General features: G+C 45.6%; 1 protein-coding gene across 14 annotated transcripts in view; it reads left to right on the top strand.

Annotated features, from left to right (window-relative positions):
• The first annotated feature begins 1924 nt into the window (after window positions 1-1924).
• LOC122390281 (longitudinals lacking protein, isoforms H/M/V-like) overlaps window positions 1925-21584 on the top strand; it is a 63471-nt gene continuing 43811 nt past the window's right edge. For 5 of the 14 annotated variants that reach the window (XR_006258121.1, XM_043383037.1, XM_043383040.1 and 2 more), the window contains exons 1-6: window positions 2117-2317; window positions 5958-6166; window positions 9853-10041; window positions 12118-12477; window positions 14238-14379; window positions 20292-20348. Coding sequence is in view for 12 of the 14 variants with exons in the window: in XM_043383037.1 (XP_043238972.1) it covers window positions 5978-6166; window positions 9853-10041; window positions 12118-12477; window positions 14238-14379; window positions 20292-20348 (937 nt within the window). In the remaining 2 variants the exon portion in view is untranslated. Of the gene's footprint in view, window positions 2318-5957; window positions 6167-9852; window positions 10042-12117; window positions 12478-14237; window positions 14380-20291; window positions 20349-21584 lie in introns of all 14 variants that reach the window. The other 9 variants (XR_006258122.1, XM_043383031.1, XM_043383039.1 and 6 more) reach the window with 7 other exon arrangements.

Below are 21584 nucleotides of genomic sequence, written 5' to 3' on the forward strand. Positions count from 1 at the left end.
CTGATATTGTTTTTGGCTATGACATCGCCACTTGATACAGCTAGTGGCGCATTTGGTGTCAAGTCTCAAGTGTCAAATAAACAGTGTCGCGCAGCTATGATGCCCTTACATCAAGCTCTCCGCCGATCATTATGAACTTTTATGTCATTCTAATCAGTGCAGCGGCTGAACAAATCACAGCATCCCTCAGCTATCGTCCCTCACCTATAACTTGAACTTTAGTTACCTATACATATATTTAGCCGAATGCTTGCCACCTTTTTTATTAATAAATAATATCTATAGCCTTTCTGCAGGTCCTGATCCAATCAACGATGGCTAAGAAAACGGCCGTATGATAAAACAGAAACTCAACAAACCGTACTCTTCCTCAAGACGGAATCATTAGATTACAAGTGGGTCTACAATGCTGCCTTCAGCACGTCTCTCGGCGTCATCAAAGTCCGTAAATTGGACGGAACTGCAGACCTCGCTCGGTTGAGTGGCGACAATTGCTAACTGAGGTAGCTAATGGTCTTCCGCGGCTAGCTTACGGGCTAAAATCTCATCCTCGGCTAGCTTAGTGTCCTCCTCGGGGCACTGTTTGATCCCTGCTCAGCGCCCTGCCGATGATGATCAATGATGAATGGTCGTACCATGGATAACTATATAGTTATCCATGGTCTTAGTATGGCTGCCATACTACTGTTGCCATACTGCTGCCATACTATGGCAGCAGTGCGTACATGTATGGTTGGTTGGTTAGTCAGTTTCATCTAACTTGTTAGGTATTCGAGTAAGGTGTAGCCCTCACACTCTTATATGGCCTTGCTCGGACTTATAGGAGGAGGGTGGGTCGATCGAACGGACCCCTCCCCCTCGTTTTTTGCAATTACCTAACTCGCGCAAAAAGCGGCCAATCGCGACCAAAAACTAGAAATAGAATAAATAGCCGCTGATGTTAAAATGAAAGCTAACGCCCAGCCAAAAATTTGGTTCGGTTCAAGTCCGTCTTGTCCCGGCAACTTCGACTTGGGCCGAGGTAAACGGAACGCCGTCAGAGCCGGGGTTTGGATCGATATGGCGATATTCCGGTCAGCCAGCCTTTGCCGTAACGCTCCCGAGTTGGTATGATTGCTGACCGCCAAGCCTGGCTGAAGTCCGGCTCCCTGCCACGGCTCAAGTCCGGCTGTGGTAGCTGCTCTGGCTTACTGTGGCTGAAGTACAGTTGAGGTGCGGCACGGTTGATGCGGTATAAGTCCGGCTGTGGTGCGGGCGAGCTCCGGGATCGTGTGTCAGCTCCAGTAGAGCCACAGACCTTGTCCGTGCTTTCGCTAGAGCAAATGCCTTAGGCGGAGCTAGCCAGAGTAAAACCAGCTACGGCCCAGACCGACTTTGCCTGGCTGGGCATAACGGATAGTGACGAACGACCAGAGCAAAACGACTATAGTAAGACTATATGTCTATGGTACCTAGGCAATTATTTATGACCGTAGTAAAACTGTATTTTCCTATGTATGACCAAATAGGTATAGGGGAATATACCTACCTCATATTATAGGCATACCTACCTACTTACTTATAGGTCATAAGCTGACGATCAATGAGTCACAGACCAAGTGTTTTCCGTAGTGCACTTGCCTTGCGAGTTGCGGATGACCGAGGAAGCCTGGGGACAAAGAAACCGGAAACGTGTGGAGGGAAGTCACTCTGAGGGAATGGACTCTATGTAGTGGAGGAATGGGCGACTTCTTCACTCTGAGCGACAATTTTGAAGAGCGGTGCTCACTTATGGACAACATAGACGGCGGAACGGGGGAGGGGGCACCGGGGCACCGTGCCCCCCCCCCATTAGCCCTATGGGCTATGGAAAAAATGGGACCAAAAGTAGCCAGTGTGCCCCCCCCCCCTTTCATTGAAGGTGCTCCGCCGCCACTGATGGACAATAGACCATAGGCTGATGTTGATATTGTGTTAAAAAACCCTATCTAGAATTGTGAATCTGCCGTCGGTCGGTAATTACGAAAAAGGTGCATCAACTTAACATCAGTCAAATCCAGAAAGTGCTGCATTTTAGAGACAACTGACACCAAGCTTTGTAATAAAGCAGCCTTGACGAAATTTGGCGCGGCATGCTACGCGATTTTCCCGCGTTTCTCGCTTTTGTTTGGCTTCAGCCATATTTGCGGCATTTGTTGGTTGCGGGTTTTGTGGATATTGCTGCAGGGGAATGACGTGGATCTTTATAATGTAACGGAGCTTACGACTGCTGGAATATTGTGCAGTGATCTATAGCTCAGTTTTGTGAAACATAAGCTTGTCTTTTCTTGAAATCTCGGTAAGTTCCCAGTGACCCCCCTTGCACTGTCCATGGACTTCACTCGTTATGTTTCAAGTTCTCTTCCAGTTGCCTCATGCTAGAATAGCAAAGTTTGTTTATGCTAACTTTAGGATTAGCTACTATTACTTGTGTTTGCATTTGTGTGCTTCGTGTAGGCTGAGGCCACACTTCACTCGTGAGGGGTGTTCACGAGCACCACAACACAAACTGCTGAGCGCAGTGTGTGCGGTGGGGGTAGGGGATGGGGCAAGAATCTTGGGGATGGGTAGGTGGTTCTGACGTCACAGCTGCGTGCAGTGGACGGTCCGCTGTGGCCAGTCCTGACTGGCCACAGCAGTCACTGTGTGGAAGGCTGATGTAGGGACGCAGTGGGCAGAGCTTAGAGGCTGCGTGCGGTCTGACCACACACAGGGCCCGTGAACAGCCCTCTGGGGACAATCAGTCATTGATGCTGTAGAATGGATGATTAGCAGCACCAACACTGGCTGAAGTTCAGAGGAAAAAAACTATTAGTAAAGCTGGAGCAGTCTTAAAATAGTTCAGCCCATAGATTTGTTCCCTTTAACTGTCTGAACTTTCTTTGTTCAGAGCTGATGACTCGGGCATGCATATGCCAACATTAGGATCATTGCAATTGTACATGCTACCAAATTCAGCTTTGAATTGCCTTGAGTAGAATAGTGCAGTCTTCACAAGATTGGGCCTGATAGGACTCACTGAGCCAAACCTGTCAGCCTGGGGGAAAGGCTGCTGGTAGAGGCCATGGAAAACCTCAACCATAACACAGGCCACAGTTCAGTCACTTTTTTTGGCAGAATACTGCCAGCCTATTGGTGCTTCTCAGTTCTCAGCTTCTGATTGTTGAAATTCATTGGGGTGTGTGGTGCACAATATGAGGCCAAGAATCCAAATGACAAGCATCTTTCATACAAGCATCTTTCATACAAGCATCTTTCATACAAGCATCTTTCACACAAGCATCTTTCATATAAGCATCTTTCATACAAGCATCTTTCATACAAGCATCTTTCATACAAGCATCTTTCATACAAGCATCTTTCATACAAGCATCTTCCATATTAGGGAAGAGTTCTCACTGCTGGAGCATACTAATCAAAAGCTGATGCCAATACCAAACAGTGCTAGAATCAAGGGATAAGCCAGGGAACTGGTAGCTGGTTATAATCTGCTACCTAATAGAAAAGCAGTGAATCTACTTTCTTTGGGTGGGTAATAGGCAGCTGGCAATATAATAAGGTGTTTTAACGTGTGCATCTGTTCTTGTCCTGCCTCAGACCTCCCTTAGTATTTTTCAATGCCCTGTTTACAAAAATCTGTTCATTCAGCCTCCTCTGGTCTGCTTTATGCTATGGAGCTCACCTGCTGCCATCTTTTTTCTGTTCCTTGCTCTTCTCAAGGAGATTCATTTCAAGATTAGGCTAAAATTGGAAAAGGTCAAGTTTAAAACAACAAGGATAACAATGTTTATTACGAGCGAGCGAGCGCAGCGAGCGAAGCAAAGTTTTTTCAATATAACTGAAAAATCTCAGTATGAGCGGCCCGGCCCGGCCCGGCCTGTAACGCTTTTGAGAGGCTTATATCTCAGCAACCGCTGGACCGAATGGCCTGCGGTCTTTTTTGCTGGGTAGCCCCATCCCTTCTACCCCGTAATTGACTACTTTTGATACATCTCAGTGACCGCCGTGGCACGTGCCACATGAAAAGTCAAGGGTGTTCAAGCAGTTATGCAAAAGTAATGACTTTGAGAGGCCCATATCTCAGCAGCGGCTTGAGCGATTGTCTTGCAGTCATTTTTATAGGGTAGGTAGCTGCATCCCTTCTACCAAAGGTCGGATACTTTTCATCTATGTGAGTGACCCCCACTGCACGTGCAAAATACAACAATAAGAGGTGCCAAATTGGTTCCCATTTCAGTAACTCAGTAATTACTGGGGCGATTTCGCTGAAACTTGGCATACAGGTAGGCACCCACCAGGCACCAGGCAATGCATTCCCATGTGTTGCGGTTAGGGTGCTACTGCACGTGCGCACGTGCAGGGGGCGTTTCCAGATCTCGAGAACGGCTGGGCCGATTGCGCTCAAATTTGGTACACGGTTGGGGACCGGTTAGTAGGGTGCCGTGCGAAAGTCATTTTGGACCCCGTTTGCACGTGCGCACGTACAGAATGCCGCTTCCAGATCTCAGGAACGGCTGTGCCGAGCGCTGTTCGGCAGCCGGCTATTTTGTGTGCAGGGTATGACGTATTTCGCGAGCCGACGTCACAGGCGGTGACGTCGGCTCGCGCGCGAGCCGAGCGCCAACGACAAACTAACGGGAACCCTCGGACACCCTCGGGGCATAAACAGCGGAGTAGCATATTGAGCGAGTCTTATAAGGAAAATTCATATATTTTCGTTTCTCAAATGATAATCAGGGTGTTTCTTACCTTTTTACATATCAATTAGGCTTACCTAACACTTCAGTTGCCAGATATCTGCAATTTATTCAAGCGAAGGTATTTTCAGTAAATATCAATGGTATAGACCGAAATCTTTTGAATAAAAACTCCAACCAACAGAAATAAAAATAACTTAATTTATTCCAACCATTTCCTTCAAATAAACAACATAAAAACTCACTTTTACACACATCATTCATAATAAAGCATACTAACACGCCGCTTTTGACAATTGCGGCGTCGAGTGGCGCGCTGCTAGCGCTCTTTTTCGATCGCACAGACCCTGCACGCGCGCGAGCACACTACGTCACGTCCGGGGGGCACAGGTATATGAAAAATCGCAGTGACGTAACACTTTTCTCGCTTCTCATTGGTCAATAGCCCGTTGCCGGGGTAACGTGCACGTATGTGAGCGCGGGCAAGAGTACTAGCCGGCCGCCGATCAGGGCTCCGATTGCGTTCAAATTTGGCACACCGCTAGCGACCGGTTAGAAGGGTGCTTTAAGCCCGTTGGAAGTACCCTATCGCCTTTCCGCACGTGCAGGGCTCACTATCTCGCTCGCTCGTTCTTCGCCTAAAAGGCGTTTTACTGGTATGGTATTTTAAACAGTGTTTGTATGGTAAAAATGCAAGGAAGGGGAGATGAGGCTGCAACATTTTCTGAATGGTATTTGAATTTTCCCTTGTTATTGTTTTTACCCTCCAAGTACCTAATGTTTATTGATGATTGTATTTTGTAACTCATCTTGGTGCTGCACAAATTATCTAAGGCAGGCAGGGCTGATTTTCTCTAAGTTGTGCCATGGTGGTTCAAAAACTACTCATTTCTCTTTTTTTCAAAGCTGATATGGGAAGAAGTCCAACAGATCCATATAGGTGCATATCCATAGGTCCATAGGTCCAATAGATGCATTGCAATTGGTGTTCACCGCACCATATGCAGTGCCTCTACTTGACCACCTTACAACTATACGAGCGGTGGATGTGAAATGGCCATTTCAGTCGTTATCAAACAATCAAACAACCATACAACAATAGCTATTCATCTTCATAAATTAACCCATCCTTCTATGTCCATTCTCAAAGGGTCAATCTTTATTGGAATAGAATATTAATTTGTTAATATAATAAACTACGAATTGTAATAGATTTACCGTGAACAAATTGTCTTGTTGCAGCCGAGCCGCCGCGCCGCGCGATGACGGGCGGCCAGAAGTTCTGTCTGCGCTGGGACGGCTTCAAGTCGCGGCTGTCCTCGGTGTTTGACGAACTGCGCCGGGAGGAAGAGCTGCTGGATGTGACACTCTGCTGTGATGGCGGACACGCCGTCAAGGCCCACCAGATCCTGCTGTCGGCCAGCAGTCCCAGCCTCCGCCAGCTGCTCAAGGTGGGTGGAGGATGCGTCCGTGCACTATTTTCAATTGAACTGTCCATTTTTTTTTTTTGGTTTTCTTCCTGGGCCTCGTTTGAGTTTCATAAAGCGAGTCCGTAATTTACGCCGGTTTTTGGTCTTGTATTGCAAGTGCATGTGAGGCGATGACGATAGTTTGAATCGTTGAATTTATTTATCTTGCAAGCAAGAACAGAAGGGAGAAGGGGAAACAAATTTATCCCTACACATGCGCTTGCAATACAAGCCCAAAAACCGGCGTAAGTTACGGACTCGCTTTATGAAACGAGGCCCTGTGGTGTCAGCGTCAACCCTCGTCCGTATTGGCCTTTTTCTAACGTATAGGGGGGGGGGGGTCTGTTGACCCGCCCTACTGTTCGGCCCCTGATCTAGCTAGAGCTTCGCGGAAAAAGAGGGTATTGTGAGTGACGCGAGGAAGGCTATTATACCCAAATTAAAGGTCCCAGGTCATTGGCTGACCTTCCAGGTCAGGTCAATGACTCAAAAGTCGGGAAATTCGGGACCTGCTAGAGCATCGTGATCTGAGGTTATGATGGGGGTTTTCAGGGTCCCGGTTACGAACTTCTTGTTAGTTTTAACAAGCATGATTTATTAATGCGTTTTGGTTTGTTCGGGTCAGGTCAGGTCAGTTCAACCCGTAGGCTTCCCGCTGGCTACTTATAGTCAACCTCCAATGGCGACTTCGGGACATGTTACGTTGGCACCAAAACTACTTCATAAATGTTCAGATAGGTGGGTGGTAAATTCTAAATCAGCTCCAACAACTACCCTGGAAACATGTGAAATTCGAAAAAGTGAACCAAGGTAATCTAAGGTCACTGACCTTGACCGTCCCTCACGTGACCTTGACTCCCACCATAATGCATGGGGCAAACATCATTGCACATGTTAGAACACCACAAAAAGACCGAAAACGCGCGGATAATGTGTGCCGACATACCTACGCTGGATCGCGATTCCGGCCAAACATTGTCTCGAAAAGTAGGTCACAGCCCACAGGTCAAAGGTTATTTGGGTTAGGGTCATATAATTTTCAGGATAGGTGTAAAAAAAGATCAATTCGAGGGTACCCACTGAAAGTTTCGTCGCGATTGGTGACTTTCTGTGCGAGCTCCGTTTGACCCCTTCCCCCTCCCTCTATAAGTGTGGGGTTAAGTTTGTCTGTAAGAATTGCTGTCCATTAAAAACATCGTCGAAATCATCCATTTACCCAATATGTCTAGAAATCAAAACTGTTCTCCCTGAAGCCGTTTGTTTTGAAATATGTGTTTTAATTGATAAACATCGCATTGGCATCAAACAAAAAGCAAATAGGTGCCTATCGTATGGTCTACTTCGTGCTCCCAAACGCAACATATTAAACTGATGATAATTGCGTCCTACCAAAGAAGACCATTTTCTTATTTCAGTGTATTTTCGATTACAGCAAACGGCTAAAAAAATCTTTGAATTGGAGATCCAGAACCGTTTGTAGTTGGCACGCCTTAACCCGCGCCCTGCTGGGGGGGGGTGTTTGAACACCCCCCCCTGTGGTTTTTCGCGAATATCTCAAAAACGGCGGCGCGGAGCGCCGCCGTTTTTGGTACACCTTATCATACATCAATTCTACACATGTTGTGAAAATTTCAGACCAAGGTCATTCAAGGTCAGGTCACCAGGTCACTTGAAGTGACCTCACCTCATAAAAACTTTCAATGTCTGTCATAGCTACACCGAGTGACCGATCGCTTTGAAACTTTCAGCGATTGCTAAGAGCAATAGCATGTACAAAATGTATATCTCAGAATTTTGATATCGATGACCTAAGGTCAGGTCAATTTTGCGACCTCCCCATTATAAGTCAATGGGAAAAAATTGAAATGCGCCTCTTTTGGATGAAAGACGTTATAAACACTCCCAAACACCGAATTACAAGTGGTTTAGACACACTGAACTTGAAAATGGTGTCCGTGACCCTTGTTTATGCCCTGAGGTCATCTTAGGTCACGAATGGTATCTAACAGTTTTTCGCAAATAACTTTTGATAGAGGCATGCTAGAGCGATGAAAACGCCTTAGATGTGTTCAGCTCGACGATACGGATCGACTGATATGCAACATGACCCTTTCCGGTCAGGTCATGACCTTGACCTGAGGTCAAATTTTCAAGTTGACCTTTCAAGGTCAAGTTATAGTTCATTCGATGCGTCTTGACGAGAGGAACACGATGCCGGTAAAAGTAAGCTCGTACAATGCTTGGGTCAAAAGTTATTGCAGAAAAACTGTTTTCGAAAAAATCGGCTATTTTTGCAGTTTTTGCCCCCTGCAGGCAAAACCGTTGACGTTAGGTCAAATCTGAGAGAATTACTCAGAAAGGGCGTTAATAGGGCTATCGAATGCGCTTTTCCGCGGCGCTGTAGCTCTATTGGTTCCCGAGTTATGCGTTGGCTTCTTGGAAATTTTCGACATTTGACCTGGAAATCGGCGAAATTTTGCCTTCAATGACCTCTGGTGACCTGACCTTTGACCTGACCAAAAAATTGACCGAAGTGATTTCGTCATTATTTTTTACGCTCTTTCGAACGCCGCCTTCCGCGTATCGCTACGTGGCCCAGGAGCCGAGTTACAAGGGGGGGTGTTCAAACACCCCCCCCCAGCAGGGCGTGGAAATCCAGGACCCCCAGCAGGGCGCGGGTTAAAGCCCCAATTAACAAACACAATTTGGATATCTCTATCAATTATCACAATGCGCCATTGGTATTGGTCGTGTTGTAAAATTGATGTTGGGTATTTTTTTACTGGGCACGGTGTATTAATTCAATTATTGACCGAAGGGGTCAAATGATAATGGTCTTTATGACACCGTTTATAGGAGTTCCACGCTTTGAATCTCGGAAAACTGCGCACTGTATGTGTAATTGCCGAGATCGTAGACTTGCCTCAGGCCTGGATAAGCACGTTTTATAATGGCGTTTGTGGATGCTGCTGCCGTATGTTAGGGCTGTATTCGTTGATGAGTGCTCAGAATGCATTAGCTATTCTTTTTTGGAAGATCTTTATATCGCTATCGCTTCCCAGTAGTTCTACGAGGTTGAAACTAATGCGTGGGCAAATGCCATCGGCAAACACGTAACATGATATAGCCGAAACTCCGGTGAAAGCACTATAGTTCGTTTTTATGACGATGCCACTGAAACCTAGCTTCATTATCCGTCCATTAAGAAAGCTCAATCTGTATGTTGAAAATGTGTTGTGGGTTCTTCACTGCTTTAAAAAGATTAAAACAGAGATAGGACGCTCCGTCTTAAATATGTGCGGTGTAGGTTATTGCCTTTTTGTCGATCACAGCATATTGGTTGCGTGTGTTACATGCGCCTTTCATTTTGCGATAATAACGCGATGTTTCTTTTTTTCTTCAGTTAATTTAATATTTTATTGGATGATATTTCAATATGAGTTAGCTGCTCTTAATCTTACTGCCTTCAATCATTTTTAAGCCTTATTTATTTATTTATTTTTTTTTTTTTTGGTTAGAGTTGAAACGGGGAACACGCAGTCTTGCTTAACAAGCGACAAAGTCGTATGGATTCAAGTCTCAAGCAGTATGCGTTAATCTGGCAACCAGAACGCTCAATATGATGGAGCGCATCTTAACCGGCGCCCCACCCGGTTTTCCGTTCACAGTCGAACCCATGTCAGCACCCGGTGTTCTTCCTGAAGGAGACCTCGGCGGAGGATCTGCATGCCATCATCCAGTTCATCTACTGCGGAGAGGTGAACGTGGTCCAGAGCCAGCTAGCCAGCTTCATCAAGACGGCAGAGATGCTGCAGATCCGGGGGCTCAGCGGCGACAGCGACGGAGATGAAGATCAGGTGGGTTCGGTGTGTGTGAGCCATGAGGGTTGAAAATTCGAGAGCAAAATAAGTCAAATATTTAACGTTGAAATACCTTTGTTTTTGTCAGTTTCGGGTAGAATATTCAATTTCCATCCATTTGCTTATTCACTTCCGATGACAACACAAAAGCAAATATTCTAAATGTGTGTTGTCATCTGATGTGAGTAAACATAACAATGTCTGACATACTACATTCCATCCATTTTCACATTTCTTTGTTTTTCGCAATCATTTGCATTGTCACTTCATGCTTTTGGAATGCTTTCGTTTGTTTTTGTGAGTGTCAAATGAAGGTATGAAATTGATAGACGGACTTGCTCTTATCGTCAGAAAACATTTTGTTTTACGCCGGTTGCTGTGTTTGACCAATGCACAGTGGCCCTTTTTCAGAATTAGCACGCATAAATTCAAAATATTTTTTTTTCTCTTCTTTTGAGTAAAAAGCAGTCTTATTGTGTGCAAAACATTCCAAAATATCCGATGGTGCCATTTTTACCTCCTAAAAGATAATTATCTTTGGTAAAATTGACCGCAAAATCGAAGTTTGTCGAGAGGCGCGCGGACACCACCGGCGGACCATAAAAAGTAGAGTGAGATGAACATCAATTTGTAAGACTTTCGATGCAAAAATATTAAAAATAAGTGGCATGGCTGTGAAGCTGAGTTTACGTAGAAGCCCTAGAAACCACTATTTTTATTATATAAACTTAAATAGACCACTTTTGCCGAATATTGTGGACACAATAACAGGACAATTATTAACTGGAGATGGCGGCATACATATGAAGCTTTATGTTAAGTGGCACACTCTGGAACATGTCGTATTATACATCGTTCGAATCGCCGATCTCTTCTGACCATGTCCGCCAAAGGGCATCGCGCCATTTTGCGCCATTTTGCTTCTACGGTGGATAACGTAAGCCAGTTCAGTCCGCGAGCGGCTATGGCTCCTGTTCGATACGACTAAGCTCATTGACCTGGCTCGAAGATGGTGTCACCTGGTGTGCGCCTAAATGTGGCTTGACTTTTGCCACAAGATGTGCTAATTGAAATTATACTAACGGTGGCTGGCAACAGCTGTAGATGCGGCCACGTGACGCCCTGGGGCGTCCTGGCGGTCAGTGCAGCGCGGTCGGCTGGCGGGCTCGCCACACTTGCGTTCGGAGCGGGCTGGCCGGCGGGCGAGCCGTACGAACGTGCGCCAAATCTTGGGCCGAGCGGCCTGTCGCTGTTGGGCCGAATCTCCTTGGGCAGTTCGTTTCTTTTCTTCTCTTTGCATTGGCAGGGAATACGTCCTTGATCACGTGTTGATGTCTTGCACCACTTTAAGGTAATGTGGGAATTAATGCGTGCTAATTCTGAAAAAGGGCCACTGTGCAATGTTTTTATGCTCAGCATCCTGAGTAAAAATTCCAAGACGCGATGTTTTAGAGGAAAAGGAAGGGGAATATTTGTCAGTTGTGATTGTGTTAATGAGAAGTCCATGGGTGCAAAATGACCCCAGCAGTCGGCGCGCCCTAAAGCTCCAATAAACAAACAAACAAGACGGGGGAGCCTGTTCTGTCATCCTATTTTTATTCTTACCTAACCTTTCAATAAAGTCGCGTTTCATTCAGAACAAACTCATCACTCACTGTTTAATTCAATTTAGTCAGTGATGTGACGTTTGGAGGAGTATGCTGAGCCCTTCAGGCTTCAATTCACATTTGATTTATGCTCTTATCATATCAGTGAAGTTTATTCTATACCTGAATACCCCGAAGCTATGATGTATAATGCCTATTTATGGTCTCTTTGGATTCAGTTACTGTTCTAAAAATATCGTTTAAAAACTTCTTGGTTTAAAAATAGAAGCAGCTTCGGGCTACGGTATCTCGTCATATCATCAACATGTCTCTTGCATGCCTGCTTTTTGCCACCTCTTGCTCAATATGTCGATACTGATCGATGATAACGGTACACTACCATCTGATACACTATTTGACTGATACACTACCATCAGTCAATCATGTTAATCAACAATTAACGGCTCATTGATTCCTCTCCCGGCAGACACCGACTGCTACGGCTCCGCGGCAGAGCTCGGCGCCGCCACCACGTGAGGATGACCAGCCCGCACCTGCCGAGCCTCGACCGAGCAAACGACGCCGCCGCCGCTCCAGTGGAACGTCCGACCTGTCCGCGACCTATGACGCATCCTCGAGCGCGTCCGCCCCCGCATCCGTGACCGCATCCTCCAAGACCGCCGCCGGCGTCCCTGCTGCCGCCTCCGCCGCTGCCACCGCCTCCAAGTCTGCTATTCCGTCAACTAGCGTCAGCACAGATAACAGAGCGGTCGCAAATGTCCCGAAAGCCGCATCCGCCTCGGTGATCGCTGCTGATGTGAACGTTGTCAGCCTGGATGATATAAAGGTGGGTTTTCTTCTTACGGTTGATGGATAAACTCGGTTCACCAGTTTTAACCGCAATTAGAGGTGATGTGCAATCAGAATTACTAGGAATTCTTAATGGTTTCAGGTCACGAGTATGGCGGCACGTGTTTTGGGAATAACGATGGATACTGCAATAAGATCGGGTCCATCATTCTAGGGCAGTTTTCAGAATTTTTACTTTGTGCTGTGTGCTGACGTCCGAATGATCATCACCGTAATTGAGAAAAAACTGTATTGTTAACAATTTCTGATGCCCATTGAACGTTAACCCTCGCCCGCACATGCCATTTTCCCATCCTAGAACGCACATGGGGGGGGGAGGGGGGGGGGTTGCCACCACCCCCGCGCCGTTTCGTTCCTGTTGGAGATAGAGCTTAGCGGTAAAGACCAAAAAGATTCTTTGGGAAGAGACGAATCCAATGATACCGGATTTTACCTTCTCAGGTCAGTCATTGACCTTCCAGGTCAGGTCAAACTAAAAAATGTTGCTGTTTTGGGTCACCGTTGGATATCAAGTGCACTGCTTAGCATATACCGATGACGATGCCGTTTTCTGGTGCCAAGCCAGCTAGAACCTCTTTGTCACACTATCCGACCAGATTTTTGCTGCTGAGGTCATTTCAGGTCAAGTTAGGTCAAGGTCAGTTATATGTGTTTGTATGTCTGTGTGTGTCTGTGTGTATACTGATGTGTGCACCGATTGTTTTTGTGTCCATATTACATGAAATCATGATCTGAGAAGCTTTTACCAAAAATACAGTAAAAAAAACTTCACAAAAAGTAAATTCAGCTTGCCTAAAACGCAATTATCTTAGATGACCTAGGTTGACCTTGACCCTGACCTTGACCCCTGTACATCGTCGAACAACATGTTCCATGATAGCAGTGTCTCAAAATTACATTTTAGCTTGGGTGTCAGAGAGGAAAATTATTCCGTAGACAGGGTGAAGGCCGAAGGGAGTGGAAAATTGCTGGTAAGGTAAAGCTAACAAAAGATGCGAGGGATAAGGGTGGAGTAAAAACAGATTGATATCACACATTTTCACAAAAAATTGATAGGATATAGCGTGTAATGTAAGCATCGATATGTTGTTTAAGACCATGTACGCATATGCCCTTTGCTTTTGACGTTCGGAGTGGAAAACTGATCTTGAAAGGTTGAAAAGAGTGGAAAATGGTCTTCATTTGGATGTCGTTTCACACCCAAATCGATTAATTTTGGGACACTGCATGATAGGTGGGAGGTAAGACTGGCAAAAAAGGCCGAAATCAAGGTGTCAAAAGCTCACAAGGCCCATGGCAAACGCAAGATGTTGAGAATTGGCCATTTGGGTCATGACATGACCTGACAAACAAGGTCATATCTCCAAAGCCAAAAATCACAGAAACTTGAAATTTTCAGTGGACATCAAGAAAGGATAGAGGAGCAGCTATACGAAAAATCAGCCTTCTAGCTCTAAAAATGTTGAGTGCAGAGCAGAAAGACTACCTGGGGGGGGGGGGTGGCAACCCCCCCCCCCCATGTGCGGGCGAGGGTTAAAGAAGGCTTATATTCCTAATGTATTCTGCCCTTTTCATGTCAGTGTGAATCAGAATGATGTATTCTGTTGGAATGAATGCTTACTAACTATAAATACCGTTTCATGGCTCTGTTACATCTTCCCAGACTGATGCTACCACGTATGATCTAGTCAACTCGCCCCGGCCATTCGCCAATCACACTTTCTTCTCCGTTTGCAGACTGAGCAGGTGGATCTCTCAGATGACGAAGGGCGCTCTATGGATGACCCGCTGGGCTTCTTCTCGAGCTTTGAGGGACACGTCGATGCCAGCAGTGCCGCCGGCCCGTCGTCTCGCGACTCGCATGGAGGACCGTCCACAGGTAGGGGACGATTTGATCGGGGAAAGGGGCTCACTTTTGGAACTTACGTGCGGATGGAATGATGGAGTTTGTTTTGCCTTGTATTGGCAGGTACCCGCTTAATTCGCTGCCATTTAACGAATCGTCCTTGGTAAAGTTGATTTTTCAATGAAAGAAACGGTGCTGAATGTGCGTTGTCATTAAAAATATGGGACCGAAATGTTAGCCATTTGCTAATCACTGAGCAGGACAGGTGAGAGAGTATAACACAAATTATTCTTAGATACATGCTTTTTCCTCATTGTCTATATCATATGCGCAACGATATTTAGCAGCATGAAAAGATCTACTGCATTTAGTAAGCTTTTGTCGCTGCCGCCCACCGTCATTTGAAATGACGTGAATACTCGCTTCCTGTTTATTAAAAACACTATCCCTTCCGTACCGTTTCACTAGCCGTTCTTTCGCCAAATAAACTATTGAGGACGATCTTGGTAGGAGTGAACAGAGCGCCCCATCTCTGAAACCTCTGCTCTGACGCGGAAACGTTTACCAATATGCGTTCTCAGCCGAGTTATTGACCATTTGCATGCATGTGATATTCGTTCTATTATGCTGATGTTCGAGATGGGAATACGGCGCACATATCCGTTGGACATTAAAGGTAGTGTGCCACCTTTGAAAGATTTCCCATTTTATTTTTCCTAGGATAAGAAGCTTCTGTTTTTACCTAATATCGCAAAAAAAAAATCAAAAATGGGCCTGGAATAGTGCCTTTTTCGCCTAAAAGTTTTTCGGTTTTTAGATATGTATAACAACTGTAGTGGGCTCACCTGCAAACAGGCGTCGGGCAACAATCGCGAATGCGGCGCACTTGTGACAATAAGCAAAGGTCATTATAGTGTTACGACCATACGACGTACGGGAATGAGTTATCAGCTGTCTAATCGTAGACAACACAATGTCGAGCCTTAAACTGTAAGCCCGTATTGGTATTGTTTCTTTTATTTGGCTGTCGAACATTATTTATGGTTTGAAATATGATTTTATGTAAAATAATTGATATGAAAAAGCCGTCTTATAAGTTATGACCCCATTTCACCACACGCAAGTGGCAGAAATGACAATGATCAGCTGACGCATTTTTCTTGGCCGAAGTCAGAGCGCGCGGCCCGACGCACCACGCGTATTTGGAAATTCCGACCTCGACGAGCATCAGAAGCCACCTAACAGGCGTGTTCGAAACCGCAGGAGATGATGATGAACGGGTTTATCGAAACTTGATTGGATGAGCATATCGGTAATAGCGATTTCAGTGTGTGCATTTATTGTTCATAGTGGTGTGAAATGTGGTTGGGGTACGACCGACAACCCGTCGGGGCGAATTTCGCACTGGGGTACTCAAAATTTGAAGAATTTAAGACGTTTCCATGAGTTTTGAAGGTATGGATAAGTTCTAAAAATCTGGTTCTCCTTATCTGGGCCATTAACTCCATACGGTCCAGGAAAGCTGGCACACTACCTTTAAATGCTACAACCGAGTTGTAGCTGGGCAACCACGTAACATCGGCTTGGTATCGTTACACCACAGATTTGAAACTGCGTAAGATCAAGGAGGTCGCAAAATTAGTCTGATTTAAACTCGTACAATGCGATCTACCCGATTACCCGAAATGTTCTCGAGTTGTAACTTCGTTTCAAGTGATAAATTATTGCAGTGCATTTGGCACGCGTGCAGTGTGCACGCCACGCATGACACCAAGAACGCACACCTGGAATAAGAATGCCTTTGTAGCCCATCGGCCGCGCTGTGTGACTGACGGCCCATAGGTTAATGCTGTCGTGCCTTAGCTTTCATCTAAATGGCATGGTTCAGAGCAGCTCTACGAGTATGTACGAGTAGTGGCGTAGTATTCAGTAGCGGCGGAACACCTTCAATTAAGGAGGAGGGGGGCGCTGCCGACTTTTGGTCCCATTCTTTCCATGCAACGCCCATAGGCCATAGGGTTAAAATGCCAAAATCAAAGGGGGCACGGTGCCCCGGTGCCCTCCCCGTTCCGCCGCCTATGGTAGTAGTGCTCTGGACGCTAGTTCTGACACTAGCCCTTTTACCTTTCTAGCCTTCGTAACGCGACAGTGCTTTTTTACTGTCGCTTTTCTACTAGCTCCATTGACGTACATCGCATTTAGTCCTAGCCTTCTCTAGTCCGTCAGTTCTCTGTTTCAACACACTTGTTTTAACCAGTATATGGGCGTAATGGGCGCACAATGACCACTGAAATCGACGCGCCCTATAGCCCTAATAAACAAACAAATGACTTTTTGCAGGTAGCTCAAATGATACTAGCTCAAATCCGTTTGGGAGTGAACCGGCTTTCACCAACGTACCTTTCTCTGCGCGTGCTTCCTATCGATCCTGTACGCTTCATTCGGCAGGAGTTTTTTTGTGGAACTCTCGTGTCTGGAACTGTGGACGGTCGTTCACATCAGCTCATTTACTGGACCAAATGATTTTACCAAAAACTAATAAGAAGTCGATGAAATTACCGTTTTTGGGTAAGTACTTATTGAACCATTATTTTACATCTTTTTGCCCAAATTGAAATGTAACAAGCTGGAGTTAAATGATTTTCGATTTTCACTTTTTTGTTATGATTTGTTAGAAGCTCTTACCTTCAACAAAGATTCAGGTTGAGCATTGTCAGTCATGCGGCTGTTTTTGGGTGATCTCTCGACCAGGGCTGCGGAGTCGGAGTCGAAATCGGAGTCGGTCGGATTCGGCAGTTGTTCATGGAGTCGGTGTTGGAGTCAGGGCTGCGGAGTCTGAGTCGGAGTCGGAGTCGGAGTCGGAGTCGGTCGGAGTCGACAGTTGTGATCGGAGTCGGAGTCGGAGTTGGAGTCGATTTTAGAAACCCGAGCCGGAGTCGGAGTCGGAGTCACCGAAAATCTGTCGACTCCGCAGCCCTGCTAGGTCTGCGGAGTCGGAGTCGGGAGTTGGAGTCGGTCGGAGTCGACAATTCTGCCCGGAGTCGGAGTCGGAGTCGGAGCTGGTTTTTGAAAGCCGGAGTCGGAGTCGGAGTCGGAGTCGCCGAAAATCCATCGACTCCGCAGCCCTGGTTGGAGTCGTCAAAATTTTTCGCCACTTGGTTCGCCACTATAGCTGCGTCCTGCTCACCCCTAGCTGCTTGTGGATGAGCTGCTCTCCAGAAAGAACTATGCTGAAATCCCGATTACGAAGTTCAGCACTGAGCTCGATTCACCAATCGCCATGATTGCTTATTGGGGGCGTTGGCTAAAAACAGAAAAGGAATGCTGTTCGTTGACAAAGAATAACTGAATAGGGTCATGACCGGTCACCCATAAAACACGGTCTTCAAGTCTAACAGCTCAAGAATGTCTCATTAACGTAGGTATGATGTTCGTATCACATCAGTTTTTTATGTTAAAATGAACCGCGGAAGTCAGAATGGAGGCTTTTCCACAAGGCGGTCGCCTTATCCACTAGGCCACACGAAGGACTGAGCGCAATCGTACATTTTAACGTAAAATAAATATTTGGTTAATCCTGAAATACTCTGTAGTGTCCACTTTATTTTTTTTTTAATAAGCTTTTAAAGGTCTTAAAGGCTTCCTATTTTTTCAGCATCACCATCACGGGACAGTGATGCACGTAACCAAATGGTTTATATATTGAAATGGTAAGACTTACACAAATACTTGAAAATATGTTGATGAAATGTTGAAACATCAAAGACGGCTGTTCTCCACGTTGTTTTAACCCGCGCCCTGCTGGGGGGGGGGGGGGTGTTTGAACACCCCCCCTTGTGGTTTTTCGCGAATATCTCAAAAACGGCGGCGCGGAGCACCGCCTTTTTTGGTACACCTTATCATACATCAATTCTACACATGTTGTGAAAATTTCAGACCAAGGTCATTCAAGGTCAGGTCACCAGGTCACTTGAAGTGACCTCACCTCATAAAAACTTTCAATGTCTGTCATAGCTACACCGAGTGACCGATCGCTTTGAAACTTTCAGCGATTGCTAAGAGCAATAGCATGTACAAAATGTATATCTCAGAATTTTGATATCGATGACCTAAGGTCAGGTCAATTTTGCGACCTCCCCATTATAAGTCAATGGGAGAAAATTGAAATGCGCCTCTTTTGGACGAAAGACATTATAAACACTCCCAAACACCGAATTACAAGTGGTTTAGACACACTGAACATAAAAATGGTGTCCGTGACCCTTGTTTATGCCCTGAGGTCATCTTAGGTCACGAATGGTATCTAGCAGTTTTTCGCAAATAACTTTTGATAGAGGCATGCTAGAGCGATGAAAACGCCTTAGATGTGTTCAGCTCGACGATACGGATCGACTGATATGCAACATGACCCTTTCCGGTCAGGTCATGACCTTGACCTGAGGTCAAATTTTCAAGTTGACCTTTCAAGGTCAAGTTATAGTTCATTCGATGCGTCTTGACGAGAGGAATACGATGCCGGTAAAAGTAAGCTCGTACAAGGCTTGGGTCAAAAGTTATTGCAGAAAAACTGTTTCCGAAAAAATCGGCTATTTTTGCAGTTTTTGCCCCCTGCAGGCAAAACCGTTGACGTTAGGTCAAATCTGAGAGAATTACTCAGAAAGGGCGTTAATAGGGCTATCGAATGCGCTTTTCCGCGGCGCTGTAGCTCTATTGGTTCCCGAGTTATGCGTTGGCTTCTTGGAAATTTTCGACATTTTACCTGGAAATCGGCGAAATTTTGCCTCCAATGACCTCTGGTGACCTGACCTTTGACCTGAACAAAAAATTGACCGAAGTGATTTCGTCATTATTTTTGACGCTCTTTCGAACGCCGCCTTCTGCGTATCGCTACGTGGCCCAGGAGCCGAGTTACAAGGGGGGGGTGTTCAAACACCCCCCCCCCCCCCCAGCAGGGCGTGGAAATCCAGGACCCCCAGCAGGGCGCGGGTTAAATACATAGTTTCAGTTTCTCTTTTTTTTTTACTCTGATCTGGATGAACATCAGCTTTGGGTAAGTGTGGTCAAGAGGCATTTTTACATGCTAGTTTTGCCTTATAATAGCTGCTTCCGCCTAGCTGTTCACATCAGCGCGCTGAATTCATCCGAAACAGGGTTACAGTGCAAGTCCTTTCCCGTCTGTGAACATCACGCGGTCAGGGCGGCATTTCCACGTGCTCGTTTGCTCGGTTGACATTGCCGAACCGTTGAGTGGGATCAGTTTGTGAAGATTTAGCCGAAATTGGGCCTCGTGCTTGCTTTTCTATTTCGATACCCGGATACGGATGTCCACTCGAGAATGGGTTTGTGGCAGTTGTGAAGCCGATAAAATGGAAGGGTAGGATATCGGTAGGTATCGGTAGGATATCGGAAAGGTAGGAACCGGATATCGTGAAGGTGGATCTAAATGAAATGGTGAGAAACTCTGTGGGCGCAAAAGCTGTTCTGTCATAAACGTTTTGTTTATGTCAAGTCCAGCACAGTTTCTGGACCCGAAGTAGCTTGAGCCATATTTGTCCAATTTTGTTTTCATAACAACAAACCATTGCCATATTCAATCATTTTTAACAATTGATGGAAATTTGACTTCCAAAGAAGTTGGAATAGTAAAGCCTGAAACAGACTCTTTCCGCAGTCAGGAAATCGCATGCGAGAGCCTATTCAAATACATTGAAGCACGCTCGCATCAATCGCACGCACCTCCCGCAAGCGATTGATGCGAGAAGAATTATAATGTATATGAATAGGCTCTCGCGTGCGATTTCCTGAACACGGAAAGAGTCTGTTTCAGCCTTAAAAGAGCCCCGTGGATGCACACAGCCTTCCAAAAGACTTTTTTATCGAATCACATGCCGTCCCGTGGTGACACTCCTTTGTCTGACCCTCATGTCGTTGCCTTTCTGTTACAGCTGCAGGACCGTCAGGACAGGCTGGAGCGACGGCAGCGGGTGAACCAACTGCGCAAGGTCAGATCCAGAGACGATGCCGGTGGGAACGAGTCAGGACGCTGGTAATTCAGACAGACAGAGATCTATAAACAGACATGACATTTGGCTTTGGGAAAGAAAGTATCGCTCGTTGGGGTTTATTGTGTCTGTCTTCCTCAATCACTTCAGTCGATAAATTACTCATTCACATTTTGTCTCCACCGTTTCCTCTCTTATTCCCGCGTTCCTGCGTTCGTTTATTTTGTTCAGTGGTAACTAAGCTAAAATTCAAGATTTTGTTTCTCGAACATGGAACATTGCTTATTTGGATTTACGGTTGCCAGGGCCAGGACCGTTTCAGTTTTATGGTCACGGGTCCGGTAGCCAACTTCCATAAATCGGCAAACGACATAAGAGTTGGGTACATCAGTCAATCGGGGCTCGTATTTTGGCCCGGCGCTAGATTTGTCGTACTATGTAGTGGCTCATTCCTAGTAACGCTGGCCTTCTGCAAAATGGCAGTAAGCTGCTCAATTTGAAGTTCAAACCGAACGTAAGTTGCTGTTGAGTTCCCTGTTTTGCATCTATTTGAACAAAGTTCATCGATGAACTGCATCTTATGGTTACTTGAGGTCTTTTGTTCTAAAATGTGAAACAGCGATGCACAAACTATCCCCGAACGTATATGGGTCATTGGTTGTTTTGGTTCCAGTGTGTTCGATGTCATTATTTGGATAATTCGCTAGCGAAGCGCTAGTACCCTTCACCATTCCCGGTCTCATGTCCTTGTCATTCTCTCATCCCGTCTTTTTTTAGCTTGTCTGTCTGAATTACTGGCATCCTTATTCTGTTCATACTATATTACATTTTTTTCTCAGACGCGTTATGGGAAAGCATGAAGCAAGCTTCGATTTATCCGTCGTTGACTTCTCTGCTATCCTATTCACAAGCCGTCGGGAATTCAATAGCTATCAAAGTAAAGGCTATGATCCCCAGAACGTTCCCATTAGGATCAGATGTCTTTCAGAGGCTACCAGATGGATGCTTTTGTGCTACATACCGATCTATTGACTGGCTGAGAGAATTGGAACTGAGGTGCGTGAATCGCCCGTTCAGAAGACTTAAATTTGTTTTATTATTAGCTTTTCCTACATATTCTCACATAGTTTGCCATTAAATAAGCTCAAAAAAATGAATGTTCAACTCTGTTGCGATCCCGGATACAATATGAAGTTTTTCCGATAAATAAAGTGAAATTATAAAGGCGCCTTAATA

Source organism: Amphibalanus amphitrite, unplaced genomic scaffold (assembly GCF_019059575.1).
Source record: "Amphibalanus amphitrite isolate SeventyFive unplaced genomic scaffold, NRLGWU_Aamphi_draft 000389F_arrow, whole genome shotgun sequence".
Lineage (NCBI taxonomy): Eukaryota > Metazoa > Arthropoda > Thecostraca > Balanomorpha > Balanidae > Amphibalanus > Amphibalanus amphitrite.